At 49.0% G+C, this 27,730-nt stretch overlaps 3 protein-coding genes across 6 annotated transcripts; 1 reads left to right on the forward strand and 2 right to left on the reverse strand.

The window, feature by feature from the left end:
• Positions 1-212: 212 nt before the first annotated feature.
• LOC110479985 (hydroxyacylglutathione hydrolase, mitochondrial) lies at positions 213-10,699 on the reverse strand. Of its 4 annotated transcripts, none has more exons than XM_021547645.3 (9): positions 10,593-10,699; positions 6,877-7,058; positions 6,361-6,425; positions 5,527-5,644; positions 4,055-4,163; positions 3,119-3,222; positions 2,420-2,521; positions 1,492-1,571; positions 213-1,225 (listed from the first exon to the last, which is right to left on the reverse strand). In XM_021547645.3, exons 2-9 carry the CDS (start codon positions 6,979-6,981, stop codon positions 1,126-1,128), a joined length of 783 nt encoding a protein of 260 aa, XP_021403320.1. In that variant the 5' UTR covers positions 6,982-7,058; positions 10,593-10,699; the 3' UTR covers positions 213-1,125. The 4 variants fall into 4 exon arrangements, with proteins under 4 accessions (XP_021403320.1, XP_021403317.1, XP_021403318.1 ...); XM_021547642.2 differs by lacking the exon at positions 10,593-10,699 and adding an exon at positions 9,938-10,016; XM_021547643.2 differs by lacking the exon at positions 10,593-10,699 and adding an exon at positions 9,855-9,979.
• Positions 10,042-11,363, forward strand: FAHD1 (fumarylacetoacetate hydrolase domain containing 1). The gene has a single exon (XM_021547648.2). It carries the CDS (start codon positions 10,086-10,088, stop codon positions 10,773-10,775), a length of 690 nt encoding a protein of 229 aa, XP_021403323.2. The 5' UTR covers positions 10,042-10,085; the 3' UTR covers positions 10,776-11,363.
• A 1,551-nt stretch (positions 11,364-12,914) lies between these two features.
• Positions 12,915-23,959, reverse strand: MEIOB (meiosis specific with OB-fold). Its single transcript, XM_021547640.3, has 13 exons — positions 23,891-23,959; positions 20,605-20,662; positions 19,275-19,406; positions 18,659-18,731; positions 18,094-18,289; positions 17,537-17,637; positions 16,000-16,052; positions 15,820-15,915; positions 15,315-15,416; positions 14,894-15,047; positions 13,909-14,092; positions 13,393-13,479; positions 12,915-13,115 (listed from the first exon to the last, which is right to left on the reverse strand). The coding sequence occupies exons 1-13, from the start codon at positions 23,957-23,959 to the stop codon at positions 13,002-13,004; spliced, it is 1,419 nt and encodes a 472-aa protein (XP_021403315.1). The 3' UTR covers positions 12,915-13,001.
• Between the last annotated feature and the right edge of the window lie 3,771 nt (positions 23,960-27,730).

Below are 27,730 nucleotides of genomic sequence, written 5' to 3' on the forward strand. Positions count from 1 at the left end.
CTGAGGGACCCAAATGCCACCTGTGAGGAGGGACTGGCACTCACAGGCAGCAAAACCAGGGCTGAACCTTCTCTGCTCCCCTTTCACAAAAATACAGAAATACCCTGGGGTCCCCACAATGCCACCCTCCCAGCCCAGGATTAGGTAGAACGACACTCCCCGAGTTCGTTGCCCTCAATCTTTAGCCCAAAGCCAAGAAATGAAGAAACCTGTGAGTTAAGGAGCTCTGCTTCTTTATTTCCCCTCTGCGCAGCCCTCAGGGCAGTCACCCCCACCAGGACAGCCACACCAAATTCAGCATTTTAAAGCAAATGGAGACCTGGTGCCACCCCACATCCCTGCTCACCTGGGGACAGGTCACAAGCGCTCCGTTGTGTCACCACACTCGGGGGACATCACTCAGCAGAGTGGCTGGTCCTGCACACGGAGCCAGGCTGGTCTGGGGGCTGGCACAGGGCACAGCGGGGAGCAGGTCCATGCAACACTCAAAGGGTGCAAACACAGCAATGCCAGGGACAAGGGAGCAGCTGGACAGCCCCAGAGCCACCCCCAGAGCCAGGCCAGCCCCTGGAGCTCCCAGGTGACACCCTGGGACAGCACTGCCACAGCAGCTCTGTCCCTGGAACTGGTTTTAGAGGAGCCAGGAGGACACCCAGAATGCTGAAGGAGCAGCATGGAGGAAACTTTAACATTCCAGCTCCTGTGTTTGGTCTCTGCTTCACACAAAGATCTCAGTCCCACCCTTCACCCAAAGGCACCTCAGCCCCACCTTCACCCAAAGGCACCTCAGCCCCACCTTCTGCAAGCACAGCAGGCTCCCAGAGAAATGACAGGAGCTCCTTCCTAAACCTCCAGGTGTGATCCTGCCCAACACTCACACAACAATCTGCAGGTGACACAACAGCTTGACAGCAAGAGGAGGATAAATATTCTTCATCATAATATAAATATGCTGTAGAACATCTCAACAAGGGCAAAGTGCTTTGTTTTTTCATTAATTAAAACAAAAAAAAACTAAATAAAACTTGTCTCAACCACAACAGATTTGACTGCTAGAACATCTGAATGGTCTAAGTGACACTTGAAGTGACATTAAAGTGAAGACTGAAGCGATGCAGGCAGGGCTCAGTCCCTGGGCACCCTGAAGTTGTCCTTCTCCCTCCTGATGGCCCCCATGGCCCGCACAGGGTCGCTCTCCCCAGCGTGGTCCTGGACTGACTTCTCCCTGCCAGGAGGGAAGAGCAGGGTGAGGATGGAGCCCCAGCTCTGGAGGCACCAGGAGGAAATGGCATTTTAGTGCCCCAGCAGGTGAAGATGAAGAACAGGACACAACAAAGCCTGCTCCGTGTCCTGAGTCAGGATGCTCAGCACAACCCCAAATCCCTTCTGCCAGGACAGCAGGGAGAGCCTCAGAGGCATCCAGATGGGAATGTGGGAGACCCTGGGCCAGCCCCCCATCCCCAGAGCCCCCCAGCAGCAGGAGCTCCCTACCTCACTCGCATGAAGGGGTTGTAGGTGAACTCCTCGGCGAGGGTGGAGGGGATGGTGGGCTCCCCACTGTCGTAGCGGGCCTGCAGGGAGGGACACGCTGCAGCTCTGTGGGGATCCATACACCCCCCTGGCTGCCCTGGGACCCTGCAGGGGTCAGGAACCCATGGACAGAGATCACAGACAGGCTCTACAGAGCCCCCAGAGACACTGGCTGTGATCTCTGCCCATGGAAAAGAGTTTTCAATCTTACAGGATCAATTACCACCTCTGAGTGTTTGATATGAGTAATAATTAAGTGTGGCACGGGTGCAAAAGTAAAATGTTAGGTTTCTAGATGAGGGGTCCCAAGGGGACAAGCTGGAGGAAATTGGGTGTGCCTTGTCCTTTTTCTCCTTCTTCATGCCCTCCATGTCTCACTGTGGTGTTGGCATTTTTCTGTTGGTTCAGGCTGGGGACACACTGTCCAACGTAGGTGACAGATATTGGCACGTTATTGTAAATCCAGCCCAGGGAGTTTCTGGTATTGAATGTTTGTAACATCCCACTGAGGGCAGAGCCCCACACGCTGTCCTGCAGGACAGAGCTGGGCAGGGCAGCAGAACATGTGAGAGATCAACAGAATAAACAACCTGGAAACCAGCACAGATAAATTATGGCTTCTTTGGTAGTGAGGCAGAAAGACAGAGACTTTCTACAACTTTGGGATCATCAACACCACAGACTCTGACACAGCTCCAGCAGCAATCCTGGGCACCAGGAGTGTCCTGCACAGAGCACAGCAGGGAACTCCTCCTCCTCCTCCTCCCCCAGCCAGCAAACCCTGGGCACAGCCAAACCCTGCTCCTCCCTCTGCTTCTCCCCAGCGTGGTCCCGTCTCCTCCAGCTCCTCAGCAGGGCTCTGTGTGCAGGGAGAGCAGGAGCAGCTCACCTTGGCCCAGGCCAGCTTCTCCTGGATGCTGGGGTTGCCGGGCTCCACGTGCCGAGCAAACTTGAGGTTGTTGATGGTGTACTCGTGGCCACAGTAAACCCTCTGTGAAGAGGAAGGGACAGTGACACTGGGGACACCAAAGGTACCGAGGGGGACAGCCAGGTGCCACCAGCACAGCAGGAACAACACACTCAACCCAACAGCCCTCGCTGGAGACAGGCGGGGCAAGCAGGCAGGACAAGCTGCCAGCTGAAGAAGTGAGAGAGCCCCATGTCCCAGCTCAGCAGCCTTTAATAACCAGCCCCTGCTCCTTCCCCACAAAGCACAAACACATTTGGGGCAGGCAAATCCTTCCCAGAGCACTGCAGCTATGCAGAATTTGTGAGCATTCATTCCTTGCACACCCAGAGCCTCTCTGAACAGCAGCACTCTCAGGGTGTTTCTCTGCACTGTGTGCTGGTTTGGGCTGGCTCACTCACACAAAACAGAATCACAGAATCCCAGAATCATGAGGTTGGAAGAGACCTCTGAGATCACCAAGTCCAACCCATGCCCTAACACCACAACCAGACCAGAGCACCGAGTGCCAAGTCCAGTCTTGTTTTAAACACATCCAGAGATGGTGATCCCACCACCCCCTAGGAAGACAATTCCAGTACTTTATTATTCTTTCAGAATAACAAAAGGAGAGCTTTGTACCGTTTTGGGGTCCAGGCTGCCCAAAATCTCAATCAGTGCCTTGTACATCTCCTCCGGGGTGCCCTCGAAGAACTTCCCGCAGCCAGCCACGAACAGGGTGTCACCTGCAGGGGTGACACGCCATCAGCCCCACAGCAGGCTGCCCACAGTGTCACCCCCAGGGGTGACACGCCATCAGCCCCACAGCAGGCTGCCCACAGTGTCACCCGCAGGGGTGACATGCATTCAGCCCCACAGCAGGCTGCCCACAGCCAGCCTGGGGGCTCAGCCCTGCCACTGCTGCCCCAGCACAGCAGCAGGAGCACGGGGACATCCAGGCTGTGGCAAACGTGGCTGCTGAGGCACCTCCTGCCTGAGGGCAGCCCCTGTCCCCTGCTGTCCCTCCTACAGGGGACAAGGAACACTTGTGCTTTGCTGTGGAACTGAACAAAGGTGAGTCGCCTCTATTTTCTCCCTAAAACCTTGTTGAAGCCTCTTTCTCTTCCATGCAGGAGCTTCTGTGAGCTCTGGGATGAAGCACAGCCCCAGGGAAGGGGAATCCTTCTCCCCACACCAGGATCCAGGCCCTGGCCACCAGCAGTGGAGCACCAGCCCTCTCTGACTCCCTGCTCTCTCCTCTCTCTGCTGGCAGATACATGGAAAAGCAACAGGGTTTGGGATCAGCCACTTTGGCCTGAGACAGGAAAGCAACAGCTCTTTTATCCAGGAAAAAAAATGCTGGATGTAGGACTGCAGGGCTCGGTGTTGCCTGAGTGCAGCCCTGGCTTACAAACCCAGAGGGGCTCCCCCAGCCCCACCTACAGCTCCTGCTGGGAAAGGGGAGCAAGACGTGGCTGTTCAGCAGCCGCAGGAAGGGAGGGAAGCACATCCAGAGCCAGAGGCACCCAGGCAGAGGGGCAGCTTCTGTTTTGGCCAGGGGATCTCCCAAGTCCTCACCTGTAAAAACTGCAGGTGGCTCGGAGCTATTTGGCTTAGTCACATAATAACAGATGTGTCCCGAGGTGTGACACGGCGTACTGAGGCATTTCACACTCAGAGATCCCACCTGGGAAGAAGGCAGAACACTAAAGCTGAAGCTGCAATTGCACCGTTAGGAAAGAACTGCTACTCTTAGTGCTCTAATGGTCCTAAATCTGCCTCCTAAATCTCCTAAGTCTGGCCAGGAACAGCTCTGCCCCTGGGAGAGCCCAGGCAGGCAGGGCTGTGCTGGGAGCTGCTTCCTCCAAGCGGGTGTCCTGGCCAAGGGAACTGCCAGACCCTCTCACTTCCATGCACTCAGAGCCTGGCTGGCAGCAAGAGCCAACAGAGAGTCCCAAACGAAGCTGCTCGAGTGGGAGGAAAGCTCCAAACAGAGATGGAGCTGAAGGGAGAAGTGGATGGCACTGAGGAAGAGGCAAGCACGAACCCCAGCCTCATCTGCCCACCCTGCTGTGCTGCTGCCCCTCCCGGGGTGCAGCCAGGGCAGCAGTGCCCTCCATGCCCGCCTGCAGCTCTCCTGCCAGGGGACAGCCAGGGGACAGGCGGGGGACAGCCAGGGGACAGCCCCACAGGCTGGCACTGCCTTCCTGCCCCCACGTCCCAGCTGCCATCCCACAGAACACCTGCATCTGCTCAGTGCTCGCCGTGCTCCTGGCAGGGCACAGTCCCTGTCACACTGTCCCTGCCACACTGCCCCTGTCCTGTCACATTGTTCCTGCCCTGTAACACCATCCCTGCCCTGTCACACAGTCCCTGCCTTGCCACACTGTCCTTGTCACACTGCCCCTACCCTGTCACACTGTTCATGTCACACTGTCCCTGTCCTGTCACATTGTCCCTGTAATGCCATCCCTGCCCTGTCACACTGTCCCCGTCACGTCACACAGCCCGTCCTGTCACACTGTCCCTGCTCTGTCACACTGTCCCTGTCACACAGCCCCGGTCACACCATCCTTGCCCTGTCACAGCCCCTGACACACTGTTCCTGTCACACCATCCCTGTCCTGTCACACCTTTCCTGTCGCACCATCCCTGCTCTGTCACAGCCCCTGTCACACTGTCCTTGCCCTGTCACACCGTCCTTGCCCTGTCACACCATCCCTGTCCTGTCACACAGCCCCTGTCACACAGCCCCTGTCCTGTCACACAATCCCTGCCCTGTCACACAATCCCTGCCCTGTCACACAGTCCCTGCTCTGTCACAGCCCCTGTCCTGTCACACAGCCCCTATTTTGTCCCCTGCCCTGCCCCACACCTGCCCAGGGACACGCAGCATGTCCCAGGTCCCTCGGTGCCATCCTCACCCGTGGCAGAGGGGTGGCAGTCACCAGGAAAAGGGCAAAGCTGCATTTCAACACCCGAGCTGCCCAGCCGGGCTGGGAACCCAGCTGTGCCAGGGGAGGGGTGCCCAGGCCCCGCGGGCCCTTTACCTGCAGAGCTGTCAGGTGGGACACTCTCTGCGTCAGGGCCCCCACCCTGCTGTCCCCCCCGCACACGCGCAGCCCCGGCTCCAGCTTCACCAGCTTCTCGTTGCCTCCAGCGTGGTCCCTGCAGGGGAAGAAGGCATTTGGGGAGGGATGAGCACAGGTCTGTGGCTCAGTGCTCAGCTCTCCAGGTGCTCGTTCCTGATCCAGCCCTCTCCCAGGATCTCTCGCTCCTCACAGGCCACGACAGCGGGAGTGGAGATGGTTTCTCCAGCAACGAGGGGGGATCAATCCCTGACTCAATCCCTGACAAATCCATCCCCAGCTGGGAAACTGCAGCCTTAGGGGCTCCCAGTCACCTCTCCAGGATTTGGGGCAGGGAGGGAAGGGGGTGAGTGGAAAATGTGCAATCCAGCATCCCACAGAGCACCAGGGAGCAGGCACACACACAGCCCAGAGCCCAGCTCTGCCCTGCTGCTGCCCAGCTCAGGGCTGCTTGTTTCACTCTCCAGCCACAGATGTGGCTCCACTCTGACCCACAGACAGCTTACTGCAGCAAAACCTTCATTTTACAGCCCTGGCAGAGCTGATCTGCACCTCTGTGATCCTCCCACCATGCTGAGCAGGGTGACAGGGGCCTGTCCTGGCACCTCAGCACCAGTGTGCTCCCTTCCACACCCCACAGCTGCCTGCACACCCGGTCACTGCACTGGCTCCCTGGAAAAATCTGGATTTTAAAGGTGAAAGGCACTGACACACAGCTCAGAGCTCTGATCCTGCTGCTCAGGGATCACCTGGAGGGTGCAGGAGAGCAGGGAGGGACCAGGAGAGGGAAGTTACCAGTGGTGGTGGGTGGTCAGGACAGTGGTCAGCTTCACGCCGTGCTTTTTGACTGCATCCAAAACCTGCAGGAGGGACACGGGAGGAGAGTGACACCCTGGATGGAACGAGCTGGCAGCACCCCTGGAGGCACCTGGATGCAGGAGTGAGAGGCACAGCAGCTCTGCAGGGAGCTCAGCCCACCCAGGCTGGAGGCAGAGGGCAACACAAAATGTGTTGCCATTTTCCTTTTCTGCCCTACATCAAATTAAGGTCAAAATCCCAAATCAGGTCAGTGATTCCTGGAGGGATGAGGGACACAGACATGCCTGGGTGAGGGACACAGACATCCCTGGGGTGAGGGACACAGCCATCCCTGGGGGGAATTCAGGACACAGCCATCCCTGGGGTGTCCCCTGGCTGTCCCTGTGCACAGCCAGCCCTTGCAGCCTTTCCCCCACACCTGAGGCAGCGTGGGGCTCGTTCCCTCCTGGAAGGGACATCCTGGAAGCTATCCCAGAGCCAGGGCAGCGTTACCTTCTGGGGCTGCACGGGGTCAACGATGGCAGCCTCCCTGGTGTCCTGGTCGATGAGGAGGTACATGTAGTTGTCAGTGAGGGCTGGCAGGATTTCCACCTTCATGTCGGCCTAGCTCACTGTCTTGGGCTCCCTCAGCTCGTGCTCGGTGTGCAGGAATTTAGCTCGCAGCTGTGCTGGACCTGGGCACCCAAAAACAGCCAAAGCTCAGCGCTGGCAGGGGGACAGGTGGGACAGAGCATGGCAGACGCCCAGCTCAGGGCACAGCCCGACCTGTGTCCTTCAGACACGAGGGGCAAAGCCACCACGGGACAAAACCTGGTGTCCCTCAAGGCTCTGGGGGCTCCACAGCTGCCCTAGGAAGGACAGGACACTTTGCTTTCCATGCAGGGACAAGTCTGTACTCGGATCAGAGAGGAGATTTCAAGGGGCAGGAGAACAGAATGAAGCTGGCCAAAGATCAGCCCGGGACAGTGACTTTGCAAAAACGGCACAAAAGGCAAGTCAGAGCCAAAAAAGGAAGAAGGGCCAAAAAAAAAAAAAAAAAGAGAAATACAGACTGCTCCAACAGAAATACCTGGTTTGTATTTCTGGGGGAAATGTCATCATCCTGCATTGCATGTGGAGAGAAAACAAGCTCTCCAAGGGAGGAAGGCTCCCTACCTGGCCAGGTAACACAGGGCTCGTGCTCATGGCTCATGCCTGCCCTGATGCAACACCAGAGCTTCCATGTTTGCTTTGGGTTCAATGTTTAATCAGATCCAAGCAGCAAATTCCAGATGCAAATAACCCGGTGCACAGGCTCTTAAAGAAATAACCAACCCCAAGAGGTGCTACCACACAAACTGAAGGCAGGGAAGCAAAGACAACGAGGTCTGGCATTGCTGAGCTCAGGGAAAGAGGTGCCAGTCCCTGCAGGTCCCTGAGCACCCACGAGGTGTTTGCACAACCCAGAGGTGCCTGTGCTGGCTCAGACCCATTCTATTCTGCACCACTGACTCTCCCAAAGGCTCCTGACTTTCCTGCTTGGCCACCTCCCCCTCCATGCCACAGGGTGCTGGTGCTCACCTGTCCCACTGTCCCCAGCCTGCCCACCCCTGATAAGAGCAGCTCTGCAGGAGCCCCAAATTCCTGCAGATCTGCTGCCAGCCCAGCCCAGCCTGGGCACAGGGAGCTGTCAGGGCCCTCTGGCACAACCACCCTGCCCAGAGCTTCTTCCTCTTCCACCATCCCCACTCATGAGGGAAGTGAAATTAAACACAGTGCTCAAAAAAAAAAAAAAAAGAAAACAACCCAAATCACAATGCAACAGGCATGCACTAGGTATTTTCAGTATTAGGAGAAGTATCCCTACCTGCAGTGGTTCACTGGAGAAGACTCCTTTCAAAAAACGCAAAAAAAGCCCTCACTATCCTTTGATGGGAAAAAAAAATGCCCAAAAAACAACTGCTCACCAACAGGGAGAACTTTTGGATGCTGTCACTTACAAGAGTTATCTATACTGCGGGTTTGTTTGCAGGCCAGACACCAGCCAGGAAAAAAATACAACCAAACGAAAGGAAACAACCCAACCTTAACTTCAATTCAAAGGAAATATTCACATACTTCAGACGCTTCTTTCCTATGAACCGTCTCTAACCTTGGCCCGGATCCCACAGTCTCTCTGCGTGTGCAATTTACAATTCTTACCAAACAAACAAACAAGCTGCACCACATAAGGAAATGTTCCCAAACATGTAATTTCAACAAAGGAATGAGAAAACACCCACCAAAAACGAAACTGAACTATCGTGAGCTGCCATCTGCAGCTCAGCTGCAGCTCAGGAGCGGAGCCGGGAGCTCCTCACGCACTGCTCGGACCTGTCCAGCCCAGAGGAGCTCCCTGGCCATGCTCAGATCGTGTCACCCACATTCATTAATTCATTAATTCTCAGAATTCATTAGTGACTTCTTGCTCAGCTTTGTCCCACGTCCCTCCTGACTGCACGCCTGGAGAGCAGCCACCAGCAGGATCCGAATCACCCACCCGGGCTTGTGGGATGGTTCATGGGCACAGCTGGAAAGGCTAAAAGCTAAAATTTAATTCCACCCAGGCTTGTGGGATGGTTCATGGGCACAGCTGGAAAGGCTAAAATTTAATTCCAGCCGGGCTTGGTGGAATGGTTCATGGGCACAGCTGGAAAGGCTAAAATTTAATTCCACCCGGGCTTGGTGGAATGGTTCATGGGCACAGCTGGAAAGGCTAAAATTTAATTCCACCCGGGCTTGGTGGAATGGTTCATGGGCACAGCTGGAAAGGCTAAAATTTAATTCCACCCGGGCTTGTGGAATGGTTCATGGGCACAGCTGGAACGGCCGAGGGGAGAGGCTCTGCAGCTGGAAGTGTTAATGTCAGCGGGGCACTGACAGCAGGCAGGCTCCCTGGGAACCCGGCTGCTCGGTGCACTTCCTCCAGAGCGTTTGGGGTTAGTCACTTTATTACATAAAAGAGTGGAAAATTCCTGCTTCAAGCAGGGCAGTCGCTCAGGAATGACTGCACGCCGCACAGGAGCCACGTTCACCCTTCACACTCTGCAGGGTTTTTGGACGCCCAGCGAGTTCGTGGCTGCAGGAAAGGGGTCGGAGGCCAGGGCAGCGTGGAAGGGGCAGCGGCCACCGGCGCGGCCGGCACTGCCGCTGCGGCACAGAACCGCGGCCACTGTCCCCCATCGGAACCGCAGCGATGCCAAACCACCTGGGGAGCCTTCCCGCAGAGCCCAGCGCGGCTGCCAGGCTTTAGGCCCGGCATGCCAGCGCCGGTGTCGGGCAGTTCGGGTTGGCTCCATCACCCGTACCAGCTGTCACCCGCCGAGCGCAGCCCGGCCCCCTCCTCCTCCCCGAGCGCTGCCGGGGCTCCGCGCCGGGCTCGGCCCCGGCCCGGGCCGCGAGGCACCGCGGGCCGGGCCCGGCCGCAGAGCCCCGCACGGCCCCGCACGTACCGGCTCGGAGAACGGCCGCCAGGGCGGCGCCGAGCCCTCGGCAGCCCCCGCGGAGCATCGCGCGGCCCGCCCGGCCCGGTTACCTTGGCTGTCCGCCCCGGGAGGCGGCGGCGGCGCCGGCACGGCCCGGCCCGGCCCGGCCCGGCGTGCGCGGGGGCGGCGCCGCGCCCGCCCGCTCCGCCCGCGGAGGAGGAGCGGCGGCGGCGCGGCAAGGACGCAGCAAGGGCGGCGATGGCCGGCGGCTCCAAGCCGCTGTCCCGCTTCTGGGAGTGGGGCAGGAACATCGTGTGCGTGGGGCGCAACTACGCGGAGCACGCCGCGGAGATGGGCAGCGCGCCGCCCGCCGAGCCGCTCCTGTTCCTCAAGCCTTCCTCGGCCTACGTGCGGCAGGGCTCGCCGATCGTGCGGCCCCGCTACTGCCGGGCGCTGCAGCACGAGGTGGAGCTGGGCGTGGTGCTGGGGCGCGGGGCGCGGGCCGTGCCGCGGGACGCGGCCATGCGGCTGGTGGCGGGCTACGCGCTGTGCCTGGACATGACGGCCCGCGACACGCAGGACGAGTGCAAGAGGAGAGGGCTGCCCTGGACCCTGGCCAAAGGGTTCGCAACGTCCTGCCCCGTCAGCGACTTCGTGCCCAAGGAGAGGATCCCGGACCCGCACAAGCTGCGGATTTGGCTGAAGGTGAACGGGAAGCTGAGGCAGGAGGGGGATACCTCGGCCATGATCTTCTCCATCCCTTACCTGATCAGCTACATCAGCCACATATTCCCCTTGGAAGAAGGGGACTTGATTCTCACGGGCTCTCCCAAAGGAGTCGGGGCCGTGGAGGCCGGCGATGAGATCGAGGCGGGGATCGGGGACGTGGTGTCCGTCAGGTTCAAGGTGGCACAGGGCACGGAACCCGGGAGCCCAAAGGGCGTTTGACTGCCACGACCGCGTTTCCAGGCTCCGGCACACCAGGAGCGCAGCGCAGCCTGCAGCAGGTTGGAGCTTCTCCAGTCTAAATCGAAAATGTAATTCCAAAACCATACCTGGGAACTGGCAACGGAGACATCGGAGAGGGGAATGGGCCTGGCTGTCCTTCTCTGTGTGCTTGTCTTCTGCTGATGCTGTGGGTTTTGCCAATGTATTGCCTTAAAATAAAAATTACTGATCAAAACGATTCAAATGATGATGTAGGAGCTAGGGCTCAGCCATGCTGTGGAAAAACAAAGGTTTATGTGTAGATGTGCAACCCTAAATCAAGAGTTGCACATCACAAAGATTTTTCTCTACAAGAGAAAGAAGTTTGATTTTTTGGATTAGTTTTGTGATTTCTCCCTGCTGTTTTCAAACATACAAATTAAAGGAGGATGTCTTTTCCTCCCACTCCAGGGGGCGAAGGCAGCAGGAAGTGTGCCAGATGTTTGGCAGATTGTTTTTTCCTAAACTGAGATTTCAATATGTTCTAAAAGTAAAATAATGCAGAAATATCAAGAATAAAGAACCATATGGATAAAGATCGCCACCAAACTTTCCTTTTGACTGATTTCAATGTATTTTCAGTAAAACTGTAACTGCAGCAGTTGCTGTTACCCAGTGCAGTGCAGCAGTTGGAGGTTTAAGTATTTCCAGCTGCTGAAAGCCACACTGGGTAACTTTCCCCAGTTCCCAGCTGCAGCTGATGCAGCACTCCCCTCCAGTTTGCATGACAGCGAGTTCTCTTCCAATTCAGCAGAGCAAGTTGTAAAATAGAATTTAAAAAATCCTCCCCATGCAAACATCAGAACTTGGTTTTTCAAAGCTTGCACAGAACTGGCTCATTTCTAACAAAAGCAGATGGATTTTTTTTTTTTTTAACATAAATGCAAAGCACCAAAGCTAAACATTTCCATTTATCAGAGCCAGATCTTCATAACTGCTAGGAAAAGCTTTGTTTTTAAAAGTTTTACAGAGAAAATTCCTGTTTCACGAAGAGAAGCAGCTCTGTGAGAGCAGCACAGTCCAGGGTGCTGCACACCACACTGGGAGAAGAAATTGAAGAATTTCTTTAGGATTTCTTCAGAATTAAAGTAGACTTTAGGGTGAGCAGTTCTGGAAGGGGAAGGATGGAATTGTCTGTACTGTTTGCATTTCCTCCTGCCTGTCAAACATTCCCATCTCTGGCAACAGCAGCAGGGCATCATTTGCAGTTTGGTCTCCAGCCCTGGGTATTGCCAGAGTTGGGATGAAATTATTGGAAATATTCCCTGCAGAATGGGAATTGTTGTGGCTGGGAAATGTTGAATCATTTATTGCTACGGGAGGGATGCTGTGACCCAACGCTGGCTGCGTTTTTGGGGTCTTTATTGCCACCCACGAGTCAGGGATGCAATCTGGGATTGCTTGTCAGGATTTCCTCTTTCTGTGGGGGTTTTCTCTGTGCCCACGGTGGAACTTTAAGGGGTAGGGAGGGCACCAGGGGGATCAGAGTTCCCTGGGGTGTCCTGGCCTAAAACCCTTTGCCAGAGCAGGGCTGGGGCATCTCCCTCTGTTGGAAACGTGCTCAGGAGGTGAGGATGTGACAAATACACCAGCAGGAGGGGAAGCTGTGGACAGGAATATATTAAAAATAGGGGAAAAAATACGTGGAGGAAGCCACAATATACGTACCTTTAAATCCAGCTTTGGTGAACAGAGTCCTGCTTACAGCCTCAGCTTGATTTTTGCTTGTCAGAGGTCACTGCTAATTGATTACTCTACTCTAATTAGATTTAGTCTGCCCAAAAAAATCAGCCACAGCTCCACGTTTGGCCTCAGCAAGGTGCACCACAAACCCAGGCAGTGTTTCAAGGGGGGGTCTTTATTCTTTAACACAAAAGCAGCAAAGCAGTAAAAACCACAGTAGTTCAACAGATCTCTTTTAACCTATTTGTTATTTCTGATTTTTCCAAATATCTCAGCTGAGTGAGGAAATCTTGAAAGGGGTTGAATTTGGTAGAATTAACATTTAAGCTGAGGCCCAAGTACACTTTTTAAAGTACAATCACCCAAAAATATGAACTCAGAAGCCCACTTAGAGGTATTGCAACATGCACTCCTCCTTTACCATCAGAACAGACTTGTCAAAACCCAACAGCAGCAGAATTGCATCTCTAACAACAGAGTGAAGGAAGCCTTTCCTAGCATGTATTAATAATTCCAGTCTCTTCCCAACAAGCTCTGACTCGCCTCTATGGGATCTGCCAGTTTGCAGGAAAGAAGATTCACTTTTAATCCAGTTCTCCAATTGGGTGATGAAGTAACCTGGAAAAATAATTAAGGATCTTTGTTATCACAGCACCTTGACAGAGATTATTTTCAGCTGTTACACTGCATGTTTGACAGATTTATTTGCATTATTTCCTGTGTGAGTACACATTTTTGCCATATGCCTGTTACTGCTGAAGCCAAATACTTTCATTTTGTCCTGGAAATAAGGACAGAGAAAGGGGAGATGGGAGAGTAAGAAGAGTTTTGCCCAAACTGACAAGTTTAAAAGTAAAAAGTAGCTGCTGTTTAATTCAAAACATTAAATACTAACTTTGAAGTAAATCTTGCTTCGTTCCAAGAGGAGTTGCCATTTCAGTGCAGTCTTCTGGTTTTCTTCCAGCATGAGGAATTCATGGACCTGTTAACAGGACACCACAGAACACTTCAGCAGGTAGTTAAAACATCTCCACAAGAGAATGATGATGAAAAGAATATCTTAGATATTTTTTATACATTTCTAAGCTGTATTTTTCTATTTTAACGTTGTGCTTGGTATGAGATGTGTGCCAAGGCAGTCCCATTAACCAGATAAACTGCAGGGTGTTTGAAAATCAGAGTTAGGGATCTCCAGCCACGTTCTCAGAAAAGCAGTGTTCTGAACTTGGTTAACTCTCCCCCTGAACACAATTCCTGTTGGCATCTGCTGACTTCCTTGTCAAACAGCTCTGTGTGTGCATCCCTCCATGCCATTTTTGTAACTCTCACACACAGGGAGCATTACAGATGTTTGTAATTCCCACCAGGCTCCAGAGCTGAGCTCAGCAGGAGCAGCCCAAGCCCCCCTTACTGTGCAGCCCAGGGTTTCCTCAGCGACAGTGTCAGACAGGTAGCAGGAGTGCAGGGTGCCTGTGTGGTCTGTCACATCCACCAGGATGTCAAAGCTGGAAAAGGTGGACTTGGCCTCTGGAGAGATGTCACTGCAGAAGGTGCAGGTGTTGGACGCTTCATTCACAATGAACTTGCAGACTGAGCTACAACACAAGGAGAGAATTCATGCAGATATGCAATTTATTCTTTCTGAAACTTTTTTCTAGACTGAGCTGTCCCAGGAGACTTCATCTTTAAAAAAAATGTTAATCTCCTAAACTCTTGAGTCTGTCTGAGACAAAGGAACCTTTTTCTTTTTCACTCTAGGACCACAAAGAGCCCACAACAAAACCCCACACCAGAAACCCACATGGCATCCTCCAGAGGAGTTTTATTTTCTTCTCTGGGACAGGACTAAAATATTGCTCCATCTCATTTTGTTAGCATTCAGGAACACACATAATCATGGGATATGATGATCTGCAGGTGCTTTTATTGAGAGCTCTGAGAATCGGGTACAGACCCAAATCTGACTCCGACACAACTTTCGAGCTGAACTTATTTTATATTCTATCGTTATATAACTTACATATTCATTATTAAACTTATATTGTTCTATTGTATACATTGACTTTATTCAAGCATGAGTTTCTTGTGATCTTTCCTAGGCCCCTGACCACAGTTTCTCATGATTATTCTTATGATTAAACAGTAATTATATTTAATTACTAAACAATCATCACATCTAACAATTATATAATTTATCATGTACTACCTACACAGGTGCAGTTCTAGCAAGGTACAAGGCCTACATGTACCCAGGGTATTTTTTCAGGGCCTACTAAGCTTAATTTTCCTTCTAACCCTAAATGCCCATGATTTTAAAACCCTTTTGCTCTCAATTTGGGCCGGGGGAAGAGGGACAAGCAGTTTTGGGCACACATTCTGAGCTGGGAGTTGCTCACCATCTGTTGCGCAGGACTCTGGACACGTTCTCGTCGATGTCCAGGGTGGAAATGTAGCCATAAATAATTCCATGGAGAGGCTGCAGCTTCCCATCACTCTGGAGAGCTTTTTCTTTCAGCTGTTCCACTGTGTAGACATCCACTACAGCCTCCACTAGAAGTTTAAAAGATAAGTTAAGTGTGTCTGAGCCAGAAATTATTCAAAGAGCCACGGTAAAAGTGGATCTTAAAGCAATAAAAAGGAGATTTAAAGCAGCAGCAAAGCCCACCTACAAAAACAAAAGGTAAAACAATGGGGGACTCAGATCAGGAATATATCTAATATTTAATAGGTAAATAAAGTAATAAAGGTATTTAAAATAAATAAAATATTTATAAAATAATAAAGGTATTTAACAGGTAAATAAAATCCATTGCTTACAGTTAATGGTTTCATTTGGCAGCTCCTTCACCGGGCTGGGCAGAGCTCCTGCCTGGGCACTCTCTTTGATGAAACTGAACAGAACATTTGCTTCTGCTGTTTCTGAAGGTGCATTTTTAAAAGTTATCAGTATATATTGCACGTAAAATTCACAGCATTTTTTATATTTCAGAAGTTTTTATTCTGGTAGCACAAGCGCGTTGGAATTAGTCATGATTTGCTTCTCTATTTTTTATTTTAACTTTTAGTCCTGCATGGAGTGAACATATGAAAGCTGCTAAAAAGAAAATTAAATATTAAAAAATAAAAAAAAATAAAATAATAAATATATAATATAAAATATAAAATAAGCCACTGGCCAAAGGCACTGGTCATCACATAGCAGACAAAAAGCAGGGAGCTTTGTGAGAAGCGGGCAGAAGAAATCACAGTTCCAATAGATTAATTAATGCATTCTAGCCTACAATAATTACTAAAAGAAAATAAATACTTGAGCAGCTCTTACCTGGGTTAGTTGTAATGATGGTTTTGGATATCACAGTTGCAGTCATGCAGTTCCTAAATTTGTCAAAATTGATTCTCACATCTGATGCAAATATAACTGTGCAGAAAAACACCCCCATGTTACTGGAGAGTAAATGCCACATGAAGAACTTCCATAAAACTATGAACCAGACTGTTTTACCTGTTTCTTGGGGAATCCAACTCTGTGCCAGCTGGATGGATTCATTATCCCAGCTAAATAAAAAAAAAAGTGGATGTATCAAAACATTTCTGAAGCAGCACTCAAAGTGTTTAGTACTAAAGTACTAAATAATGTAGTTGTAATAAAATTGGCCAAAGGGGACACGACTCCTTTGCGACACATGTGGCACTGAAATTCCATGTGCCTGCTTTATTCCAAACAGGATAAAATGAAGCTGGGTTTAAATGCAGAATATACCTGGGGAAATGCTGTATTTCAGCTTTTACCCAAGTCATTTCTAGCTGCAGCAAAGCCCAGTTGAAGCAGCTGTTTGTGCTGGGCCAGGCTGATTGCTCAGATCCCCAGGCCAGATGTTCAGCCACTTCCAACACTGGGAGCTTTGTGGCTGGGGATGATGAGACTGGAGTGAGGTCAGAAACATCCCTCAAAAATGGTAATTTCATGGTCTCTTGATAAAATCTCATTCAGCTCCTCCTAAATTTGGCCGGCAAGAGCACAGCCAAAGCACAGATTTGTTCTGGTGGGTTTCCTCCTTAATCCTTGGAAAAAGATTTAAGAGATTTCCTTTTCATCTGATATTGCCCAGCCACCTCTTCACTGCTGGGCTCTGAAATCCCCTGACAGTGCCCAAGTCCCAGCACTGAGAGAGCTGATGGAGGAGCTGCTCCAAATCAACCCTGGCCTGGAAGGATTGGGCACAAAGATGCTTCTTTTGGCTTTGTGGGGATGAATTGTGTCAAACATCCCATGATAAACATCCCTGGTGCTAACACAGCTGCCAGCCCACAGTGCAGGGCTGGCTGGCTGCTTCCCCCGAGGGAACAAAGGGCACTGAAGTCACTTTTTAACCCCCAGGGCAAGGGAATACCCACACCCCCACATGCCCCTGCACCTGGAAAAGCCACAGGTTTATTGAACAAGCTCTGGGCAAAATGCAAAGGTTCCTCTGTGAACAGGGCACTGCTTACAGCAGGGATGGGCTGGGTGGAGTTGTGTTTGTACACAGGACAGAGTTTGAAAATACAGCCAAGGTTGTATCAAAATGTTTCTGCATTATTTTAAATATTTTTAAATTATTTCAACCTATTTCCACTCCACTTGCAGTTCTGTTTGGCTTTAAAAATGGATGATGCTCTTCATTTTCCTGCCCCCCTGCTTGTGAAAGAGACACAACAGCTTTTGCAGCTGGATTTAAAAGTCATTTCCTGAATTAGCTCAAATGTCCACATTTAAAAAAAGGAATTATTTGGAACTGAGCTTCATTTTGCCATCCATGAGCCAGCAGGCTGTCAGCAAGCCATAAAACTATACAAGATATATAAGGCCACTCTAATGAATCTCTTTTGTTAGTCTTTTCAGTGTACATTGCTGCCTCATCTCAGTTGCCTCCTAAATAACAATATATTTAAATTAAAAGATGGGTTTATGGTTAATTAGTGTGTGTTAATTTATTTACCCATGTTTGCATTATTTCTTAAGAATTAAAGAACATTTAGTGAATTAAAGAACATTTTACCATACTATTGGGAAAGACCTCTCTGTTTCATCATACAGCTTTACTTCACACCTCTGGCCTTTCCTTTTGTCTGAAGTCATAAAATACTTTGGCTCCCCAACCTTTAAGAAGGAAAAGAAAAATTAATTTGTCCTCTATTCAGTGTTTAGAAGAATAAATTGAAAACAAAAAGGTTAGAAAAGGGAAGAAAGACTGTAGACTGCTAAAAATGGGATCACTTAATTTTCTCTTCATTTTGTTGATAAAAATCTCATCAAAGGGTGTGTGTGGTTATTATCACTCAGCTGCCAAGCTGAACAAATGGAGTCCTGGCCACTGTGAGGCTCAAAATCCACATTTACACAGATTTCCAATGAAGTTACTCGTGACAGAGCATGGAAATGCTCCTCACTCACTGCCATCACAGCCCAAATTCCACATTTACAGATTTCCAATTAAGTTACTCATGGCAGAACATGGAAATGCTCCTCACTCACTGCCATCACAGCCCAAAATCCACATTTACAGATTTCCAATGAAGTTACTCGTGGCAGAGAACAGCAATGCTCCTCACTCACTGCCTTCACAGCTGCCAGCACATTGAGGACTCTCCCATGGAGGCTTTGTCCATTTGCCACGATGTCCCCCAGGGAATAATAATCCTGAGGGTCCTTGACAGGCAGGTGCAGCAGAGCCAGGAGCCTGGTGTCTGTGTCGTAGCAGGAAGAGGTTTTAACCACAGAGTGATTTTCACTGAGCAATAATTTGTAGGCACTAGAACAGAACAAATCCCATGGATCAGCACTGCACTCGCTGAGGTATCAACAGTGTCAAATGTTCATTCATATGAAAAAGTAACTTTATTCCCTTATAGTTTTTCCTAAAGGTACAAAAAATTCTTTACTCAAAGAATGAAATTTACTCTGTTTAGTAACAAAGAGCATTATTGTTTTATGACTTTTCTATTTATTAAATACACTCTCCTTTGAGATTTGACCAGACATTGTTGAGCACAGGAGGAAGGTATAGCTATGCAAGAATAAAACACAAAATATTTCTACCAATTTCATGTGGCTGGAAATTGAAGCAAGTCTTAACTTTGATCTTTGTAGAAAGAACTACCACTCCATGCTTTAAATTTACCTAGGAGTTACAGGGTTGAATTTTTCTTCTCTTTCTGCTTCCTTTGACTGAATTAAAGGATTTTCGATTGTAACTAAAATAAAGCATTGATAAGTAATGTTAGAAATTGATTATAGGTACAAATATAGATATTTTTGTGTGTACACTCTGTAAGCTCACAAGTTTTACCCAAACAACCACAGGTAGCAAAAGCTTTCTATGAACTTAAAAAGATAAAAGCACATCCTGTAAATAAATACAGGATTTTTGCTGTGGTTTTATCAGCAATCATAGCCATATCTATAACTGAGGGAAGACAAACAGCAAACTGCTTTACAGCTTATTTTCCATCATGTTTAAGACCTCAATATAATGTGAGATTTGACATTGATTAACTGCAGGCCAGCTCTGAGCTGCTGCACTCAGTGGGTTTCTTTTGTTGACATATTTACTGGGCTTGAATTGAAATCCTTGGAATCTTGTTCCTTTCCTTTTTCTATTGAACAGAACTGAACAATTTGTTTCCAATTAGGCTGTTTGTGAGTCTTCAGAGCAAAACACAGCAAAGCCCCCAGCAGAACCCTGATTTCCATGCAAACAGAAACGTGGTGGGAATAAATAAAATAAACAAACTCACCACAGTCACCAACTCTGAAGCTTTCTGAGAGGGATCTGATGTACTCTTCTCTGCCCCAGGACTGGACATTAATGAAGTAAGTTGGGGAGTCACGAATGGTAAAACCGAAGGTGTATCTCTCAGTGCCAATGTCTGCAAAAATAAACAGGCCTGCAGCAATTCCTCAGCACAACTTAATTGCTACTAGAATATGCGTATAAAAACTACTATTTTGGATTTACTATTTACTAGTTTTTGGTTTTCCTGGATTTTGACGGGAATTTCCTCCCACTAGAGGCCAGCAGGTGGTGCAGGAACACGGTGGTGTTTGGGAATGAGCTGCAATTCCTGCTGGAGTTGTACCTGTGCACCTTGCAGGTGTAAACTTGCAGATGAAGCAGGGAGAGGCACAGGAGCTGCGGGAGGTGACAGCCAGGGCTGGCAAACACACAAGCGGGGCTCATTTGTACACACAGCCCCTGTTGTGTCAGGAGCTGGGCTGACTGATGGCCCAGGCTGCAGGGTTGAATTGAATAAGGCCAAGTGTTTGCAGGGCTGTGGAAAATTCAGGATATTGGTGTCTGCATCCCTGCCCTGTCTCATACAGCTAACTGGCAAAGCTTTTCCAGGGATCACAGCACGATGCAACGGGTTGATAAATTAGCAAGGAAAACTCGAGTGATCCCCCAGAGTCCTCTGAGTGCAGGTCCATGGAGCACACACACCAAACACTCTGTCTGCAGACTCTGCTCTGGGGTGCCACCAGTTTCAGGTGACAATGATGACTTTCCCCTAAAATCTCACCCCTCCAGCAGCAGCAGAACAGCTGAGCCCTTCTCCTGGAGCTGGCGTGGCTCTCCAGGGCTGGAGGTGCTTCTGACAGTGTCTGCACCAACCCCGACTGAAAATTTGCTATTTCAATTTCCAATTAACATTATTAACAACATACAATCCCCATTTTGTCCCAGATGAAGCTGTTGCTACTCACGCCAGAAATTACTTGTGTCACTCCACAAGATGTGTCCTCAACAGCTCTGTTTTAAGAGAGAACAAATATGAAGGCACCAGCTCCTTCCAGCAGTATTTATGGAAGAGTGGGTTCATATTGGTTCCATCTTCAGAGCATTAAATGCTTCCATGACAGAGTTTTTCCAATTTCTAATTGATATGGCTTAGCCAAACCAATGCTGCTCTTTCATCTTGGTTCTCAGACACAACTTTTAGGGGTGCATTTTTATTCTATCCATTTTACACTGAGAAATCTGTTTATCATTTAAATCTTGATTTCAGTCATCTCTGCCAAATTACACCGTTGAAGAAAATGAAGAAAAAGAGTTTAAAGGAACTGTACTTTTTCGGTCTGGAAAGCTTCTGACATCTGTTTTCCCAATAACCACCCCGATTACATTCTGAAAAATAAAAAGATTATAGAGTACAAGTATTAAACCCAGATGTAGATGATGAATTAGATTTCATGGAATTATACTCTGCTGATGATAATAAACATATTTCTGGCTGGCAATCATTTTAATCTATTTATTCCACAGTACCGTATGAGCTAAAGAGTAAAACATAAACACACAAGTTTACTTTAGGGGAAAAAATTGTGATTAATAAAAATATTAAAATAAATCCATCTGTTTCTGTTCGTGAACAAAATGGGAGGACAAAAGTTCACCCCAAACCTTCACAATTTTGGCTGTTCTACAGCAATCTCTCCTCAGGTAGGCAGCAGTGTTGTTGTTTCATGCTCTCTGCATAGGTCTCAGATCTCCTCAAAGGCTCCATGGAAATTCTGGACAGGATTTGTTTTACAGTGAAGTGTCCAAGGCTTTCCTGGTTGTCAGCACCACGAGTCACACGTGTGCAGCCACAGGAACTTGTCCTGGCCTCAGCCAAACAACCTAAATTTCTACAGGTGCCTCTCTCTTGCTGCCTTTCAACTGACTCCAAGGGAGCTGAGGCAAGGAGCTTTTCTGTTGATTCAGACCAAAATCAGTTTTATTCTGCTTTGCTAAACCTGTGGCTATTATGTAAAAACATCCTGTTCTCAATTGTCAAACACAACTACTGGGAGCAAACACACACATGTAGATATAGATATATAATGTGTCTATCTATAATAGAACATAACAGCTGTGTGGTGAGTTGTTCTTGGTTTTTAGGTGGTCCTTGGTGTCAGAGAAGAGTTTTGAAGTGCTTGTTTGGGATTTAAAAGGTCAGCAAGGAAAGTCAGAGTGAGACAAGGGCTGGAAGAACAGACTGAGTGTGCAATACTGCCAGGATCCTTCAAAACACAAAGCATCCTGCATCAATTCCACTTCACAGAATCCTGGCATGGTTTGGGTTGGAGGAATTAAAGCTCATCCAGTGGCACCCCTGCCATGGCAGGGACACCTTCCACTGTCCCAGGGGGCTCCAAGCCCTGTCCAGCCTGGCCTGGGACATTCCCAGGGATGTGGCAGCCACAGCTCCTTCACACGAGCCCTTCTGGCAGCCCTGAGTGTCCCATTCCAGCAGAATTCCAGAGGCAGCTGGGAAGGGCAGCACTACAGTTCAATACCCCAGCCAGGATTCGTTTTGTACATATCCACAAAGCAGTGACCTGCCTGACTTCACTGCAGCGACATTGACACTCGGAAATCAGCTCTCCGATTTCCTTGGGATCACTAGAGGGAGCACAGGACCTGCCCTATCCTGCAGGGATGGAAACACTCGGGAAGAGGCCACTTGTGTACAGCACTGTAATATCCCCCTTCCAGACTGAATGCTTTATGTCCACTGCATTCAGTGATTCTGATTTTCTATTTAGGGTATTGTTTCTTAATTTTAAAAAAAATATATATTGAATCAGAAACAACATTCCTTGTATCTCACCACCAAATGTCAAAAGAACTGACATTTAGGATGAGTGCCTGCAGAAATTAGGCTGATTGTGCCTAATTTCTGGTGCAAACATCCAATTTCACAAAGAAATCTGCCCTGGTCTTGCTGTAAATGTGTTCACCTCTGTGTCTCCAACACCGAGCTTGCATGGGGAGCTGGCAGAAGGAATTGATCTGGCTGGGAACTGTTTTGGACTGAGGAAGGGAGAAAAACTTCCAGGATCATTTCCTCGATCAGCTCACTGTGCGAGTGCCCAAGCACTCATTTCCCCAGAAGAGGAGGGGAACGCCCCCCATGGCGCCTGTTTTGGCCGAGCACTGCTTGAGGCTGCTCAACCAACTCATGAACACGCTGCAAGTGTTTACACTTGAATCTCTTTCACTTTTTAAAATAAACAGCAAACTCATAAACCATGCCATTTTGGTACTTCAAACTGTGTGTTCAGCTGTTTCAACGTCCTAACACAACACACACTGATCATTCCATCATAAATTATTATTTTATAAAAATACTTTCATTGCCGTGTGTTGCTAACAGCAGTACTCAAGATTTGTTTGTAAAATAAAAGCTTTTATTTGTAAAACAAAAGCTTTTAACTGGGTTAGTGGATCATTATTTGGGAGGAACTGTCAATTGCTGAAGATCAGTTTGGATCAATATGGCTCAAAGGGGATAGAAAACTTCTCTTACATCATCTCTTTTCTGTGATTCCTCTTTCATTTGTTTAAAGTAAATGAGAAAATCAGTTGTGCCATCCCCCAAAAAAAAGCAGTAGCAATGGGAAAACTCCATGTTCCCACTCTTTTCAGGAACTTCCCTGGGGCAGGGGAGGGGGGATTCTGCCTCTGCTCAGGTGAGACCCCCACCTGCAGAGCTGCCTCCAGCCCTGGGGTCCCAGCACAGGGAGGACGTGGAGCTGTTGGGGTGAGTGCAGAAGAGGCTCCAGGATGACTGGAAAGGCTGAAAGGATTGGGATTGCTTATCCTGGAAAAGAGAAGCTTTGGGGTCACCTAATTGTGGCCTTCCAGAGGCTGAAGGAGCTGACAAGGAACACGGAGAGAGGTTTTTACAAGGGATGGAGTGACAGGACAAGGGACAATGAGAGTGAATGCGAGAAATCTTTCCCTGGGAGGGTGGGCAGGCCCTGGCACAGATTCCCAGAGATGCCCCTGGATCCCTGGAAGTGTCCATGGCCCAGCTTGGACAGGGCTTGGAGCACCCTGTGATGGTGGAAGTTGTCCCTACCCATGGCAGGGGTGGCACTGGGTGGGCTTTAAGCTCCCTTCCAACCCAAAGCAATCTGTGATCCTATGCAAACCCATTTTTCATCCCAAAAAAACCCCAGAACCAACCCTGCCGTGGAGCTGTGAGATTTTCACCCTGCCTCCCTAGGGTGCCACGGGAGGCTGCTGAGGTCACAGATGATTGTGGTGCATAATGCTGACTCTGTAATGTCTTGAATAATGTCTTCACTAATTCAGCATCCATTTAAAGTGCTACAAAGGGGCCTCTGATACACGGAATTGTCCAGTCAATATCTGTGCCTGTGGTACCCACAGGCTGGGGACAACAACAGCATCCATTTTCATTTTGCTGCTTTGCACACAAAGAAGGGAAGGCCCTTTCCACCCAACAATTGCACTAATGCTATCAGTGCCTAAATACACATCAATTACATAATTTTGCAGTAACATAAGACAGTCAGATACAATTTCAATTTCCAACAAAAGGGCCACGGCTGTGAGACTTACAGGACGAGCAAGGTTTGGATGCAGATCTGAAAGTGCAACAAAGTCCCGTGCTGAACGAGAATGAGCCATTCTTTATCTGAAACTGGAGGAAACTGACTTAGATTTTGTAAAAATCCAAACAAATCACTTAAGACCATTCACAGTGAGAATAACAAGTTATTTTTTAACATAAATGTTTTGACCTAATAGCATCTGTTTTCAATAAGAGGCATTTCAAGCCATCTGAAGTAGACAATTCTTTATTGTTTGTATTTGGCGATGGAAGTTATGAATTTTACTGTGACAGCTCTACCTAAGCTTCTCAAATAAAGGCCTGTAATTTTTATTTATTATTCATCATTAAATGACTCCATTAGCACCAGGCTCTGAAAAATATTTACCCTCCTTCTCTCTGGGAAGGCCAACTGAATTTAATGAGGCAGCTCATATTTAAAAGGCAATTTATATGTGAGGAAAGAGAAGTGTTGGGTTGCAAAGCACCTTTAATTGAGGTTTTGGACTAAAGATTAAACTACTTTAAAATGTAAGTTTATTCCTTCCTCAAAATAGAAAAGCTGGGAATTTATTAAAATAAAATTTGTGAAAACCAGTTCTTTTCAGGCTGCCAACGTGGCATTTACTGCCCAGCCCTGGGAGCACCCAGGTTCTCTCTAGAGATGATGAAGTAGGGCCATGGGTGCTTTTCTCAACCTTCTGAATGCCTTTTATTATCTCATGGGTCCCTCAGAGACATTTAGATACTTAACAAATAGTTGTCAGATTCTATTTTCTGTTGTAAAAGGAACCATGGCATTGTCCAAATCTTAATAACCTTTAATGGGAGACATTTTTCAGAGGATGCCTGTTCAATCTTTAGGATAAAATGCTGAATGGCTTTCACAGTCTTTATACCTGGAACCTCATGTGAGTACTGTTAACCATTTCATCAGGCATGAGGGTAAAGATCTGTTGAACTAGAGAACAAATAAGCCTACATTTTAAAGAAAAATAAGCAGTTATCTGAGAACCAAATGATTTCTCTCAAAGAGCATTTCAAACTACACTCTCACAGAGACAGCCCAAATTTGCCTTAGAAACCACTGAACTATGGGGCCCTCAAACCTGTTTCCATCCCATTAGATGGAAGAATTGATGTTTCCTTCTGTAGGAAAATTACCTCAGCATCCCTCCAAGGCAGGGTAATGTTCTCACCTCAGAAGAAGTTAAATATTGTTACCTGCTGTACCTCACACCAGCTGGGTTGTCCCAAAGGAACCAGCGCCGGAACACCTGTATCAGAGGAAGATGAAAACAGCCATTTAGGATTTTAAATGCTCTGAGTTACGAGAGCTGGAGCAGCGCTGCCCCACTCAGGGACCCCTCAACCCATCACGGACCCCTCAGCCCTCCTCACACACCCACCATTCCCCTCAGGTGCCCCTTATGGACTCTTCAGCCCCTCACTGACCCTTTAACCTCTCCCTAGACCCTTCAGCTCTTCAGGTGCCCCTCATTGACCCTTCAGCCTCGCCCTGGACTCTTCAGCCCCTCAGGTGCCCCTCATGGACTCTTTAGCCCCTCACTGACTCTTCAACCTCTCCCTTGACTCTTCAGCCCCTCAGGTGCCCCTCACTGACCCTTTAACCCTCAGGTGCCACTCATGGACTCTTTAGCCCCTCATTGACCCTTTAACCTCTCCCTGGACTCTTCAGGTGCCCCTCACTGACCCTTCAGCCCCTCAGGTGCCCTTCATGGATTCTTTAGCCCCTCACGGACCCTTCAGATCCTCATGGATTCTTTAACCCCTCACGGACCCTTCAGCCCCTCAGGTGCCCCTCATGGATTCTTTAGCCCCTCACGGACCCTTCAGCCCCTCATGGATTCTTTAGCCCCTCACGGACCCTTCAGCCCCTCAGGCGCCGCCCCGGTCCCTCAGTTCCTGAGGGGGACAAGATGGCGCCGGCGCAGTGGCGGGAAAGGGCTCGGTGCCCCCTCCTCCCTCAGGGCTGAGGGGAGACGTTCCCCATGGCAGCTCCTTCAGCGGGATCGCTGCAGCCTGGAGCCCCTGGCTCTGAGGGGATGGCGGCAGGGTCAGATGGGATTTGGGCTGGAATTGCTCCCTGGCAGGGCGGGCAGGCAGGGCACAGGCGCCCAGAGCCCCCAAGGCCAGGCTGGAGCACCCTGCCCTAATGGAAGGGTCCCTGCCCATGGTACCGGATGGGTTTTAAGGTCCCTCCCAACCCAAATAATCCTGATTTACCAGCTCAGCAATTTAAAGTCAGGTTCATTCTACAAATATAAACAACACAACGCACCAGCAAGACAAAGCAAGTTGCAGAAATCTCTGGAGAAACCTACTTCCCTACATTCCCTACTTCCTTTTTATTTTTTACGTTGGCTATATATATTTTATTCCCTACCTCCTTTCTTTTTTTTAATGTTGGAAAAAAAGTTGTAGCCCGTATTTTATAAATTAATCAAAATTTCTGGTTTAAAGATAGTATTTGTATTGATTCTCACCCAATAGTCCTATATTTTCAGGCTCTCCAGAAGGCTGGCTTGAGCTATTTTCTCCATTTATATTGAATATAAAATTATATTTTATAAAATCAATACCCTTCACTTCTGCATCATAAAAAACTTTACTCCCGATGAGTAATTTTATGACCCCAAGGTCTCAGCTATTGGAAGTTTTCAGCGTAGCCAGACAAATTCTGTGTGTTCACACTGTATTACAAGACCTTTTATTTCTTCAATTAAACAACTGAAAATGGATCCCACCTGTGCTCTCATATTTATTGTATCACAAAAATCCACAATAATTATCCTGTGCTGCTGACAAACAGGATGCCAGGGAACTGACAGGCTGGATGGTTTTTTTCCTTTTTTTTCTCTTATACAGTATGATCCATGGATGTAATTTTGTTTCATAGGTTTGCTGTCTCCACCGAAGGGAACATGGCATTTTTTCATGTCGGTTCTGTTGTTTTCATTATCTCAAGCTAATGAACAAGCAGAAGGTAATGAGCCTGGTGATGGGATCCTAATGGGACCAAGAACCTGGACAGTGGCAAAGGTACAAGCCTCATTCTTACAGCCATGACAACAATGCAAAACAGGAAAAAAATCCCAGAAATGAGACCTGGGGGGTGTCCACTGGTGCAGAAGGTGAGAAATCAGCACCAGAGCCCGGGGGCTCACAGGAGCTGAGCTGGTCCAGTATCTCAGCGAGGTTTTGGTGGGACACCTGCTGCAGTGGAGCCTTGCAGAACCCACTGGCACCTTGAGCATGGGCAGGTCCCCACTTCCAGCGGGTTTTGTCCAGGTGGAGCTGCTTTTCTCCCACCTGCATAAAGGGCAGGTGAAACCCGACCCTGCCATGTCCCCTCCAGCCCTTTGTTCCGTTTCAAAGCCACCAGAACAAGGGTGCTGTTGTGCCTCTCCTGGCTCCCCATAATCACCAGGAGACTTTGCTTTGTGAGCTATTTCCATTCCTATTTTCAATGTACATTTAGGGGAGGAAAAAAAAAAGCTGCTTTTTACTTTCCCAGGATAGCTGCTGCTGGGAAGACGTTATCAGGGCCATCGTGACAGGATGCACAAAGACAGGGGACAAAGTGAGGCCGGGTTCTTTCCCTCTGAGATGTCTGATTAGATGCTGAGTTTCTGCTTGCAGATACTGAGCCAAGGACTCGTTTGATGGGCGTACCTGTCTCAGGTGACACGGAGAATTCTGCCGTTCACACAGCACATGGCACCTCAGGGACAGCCTGGGACACTTCTGTGGTTACTGCAAACAAATAACACCTTTTTTTGGTGCTTATAACCAGCAAATGTCTAACCTGCCTTTATCCCACTGAT

Source organism: Lonchura striata, chromosome 16, assembly GCF_046129695.1.
Source record: "Lonchura striata isolate bLonStr1 chromosome 16, bLonStr1.mat, whole genome shotgun sequence".
Lineage (NCBI taxonomy): Eukaryota > Metazoa > Chordata > Aves > Passeriformes > Estrildidae > Lonchura > Lonchura striata.

Bases quoted from the DNA above. Each gene is read 5' to 3' on its own strand.
- LOC110479985 (XM_021547645.3), bottom strand. From the start codon at position 6,981: ATGAAGGTGGAAATCCTGCCAGCCCTCACTGACAACTACATGTACCTC. The intron at 6,426-6,876 runs GTAACGCTGCCC...TCCCTCCTGCAG, and splicing joins ACCCCGTGCAGCCCCAGAAG to GTTTTGGATGCAGTCAAAAA. The intron at 3,223-4,054 runs GTGAGGACTTGG...TCACCCCTGCAG, and splicing joins GCCACCTGCAGTTTTTACAG to GTGACACCCTGTTCGTGGCT.
- FAHD1 (XM_021547648.2), top strand. From the start codon at position 10,086: ATGGCCGGCGGCTCCAAGCCGCTGTCCCGCTTCTGGGAGTGGGGCAGG.
- MEIOB (XM_021547640.3), bottom strand. From the start codon at position 23,959: ATGGCTCATTCTCGTTCAGCACGGGACTTTGTTGCACTTTCAGATCTG. The intron at 18,290-18,658 runs GTAAATTTAAAG...GTTCTGTTCTAG, and splicing joins TTCAACCCTGTAACTCCTAG to TGCCTACAAATTATTGCTCA. The intron at 17,638-18,093 runs GTGAGTGAGGAG...TCCTTCTTAAAG, and splicing joins TGCTGGCAGCTGTGAAGGCA to GTTGGGGAGCCAAAGTATTT.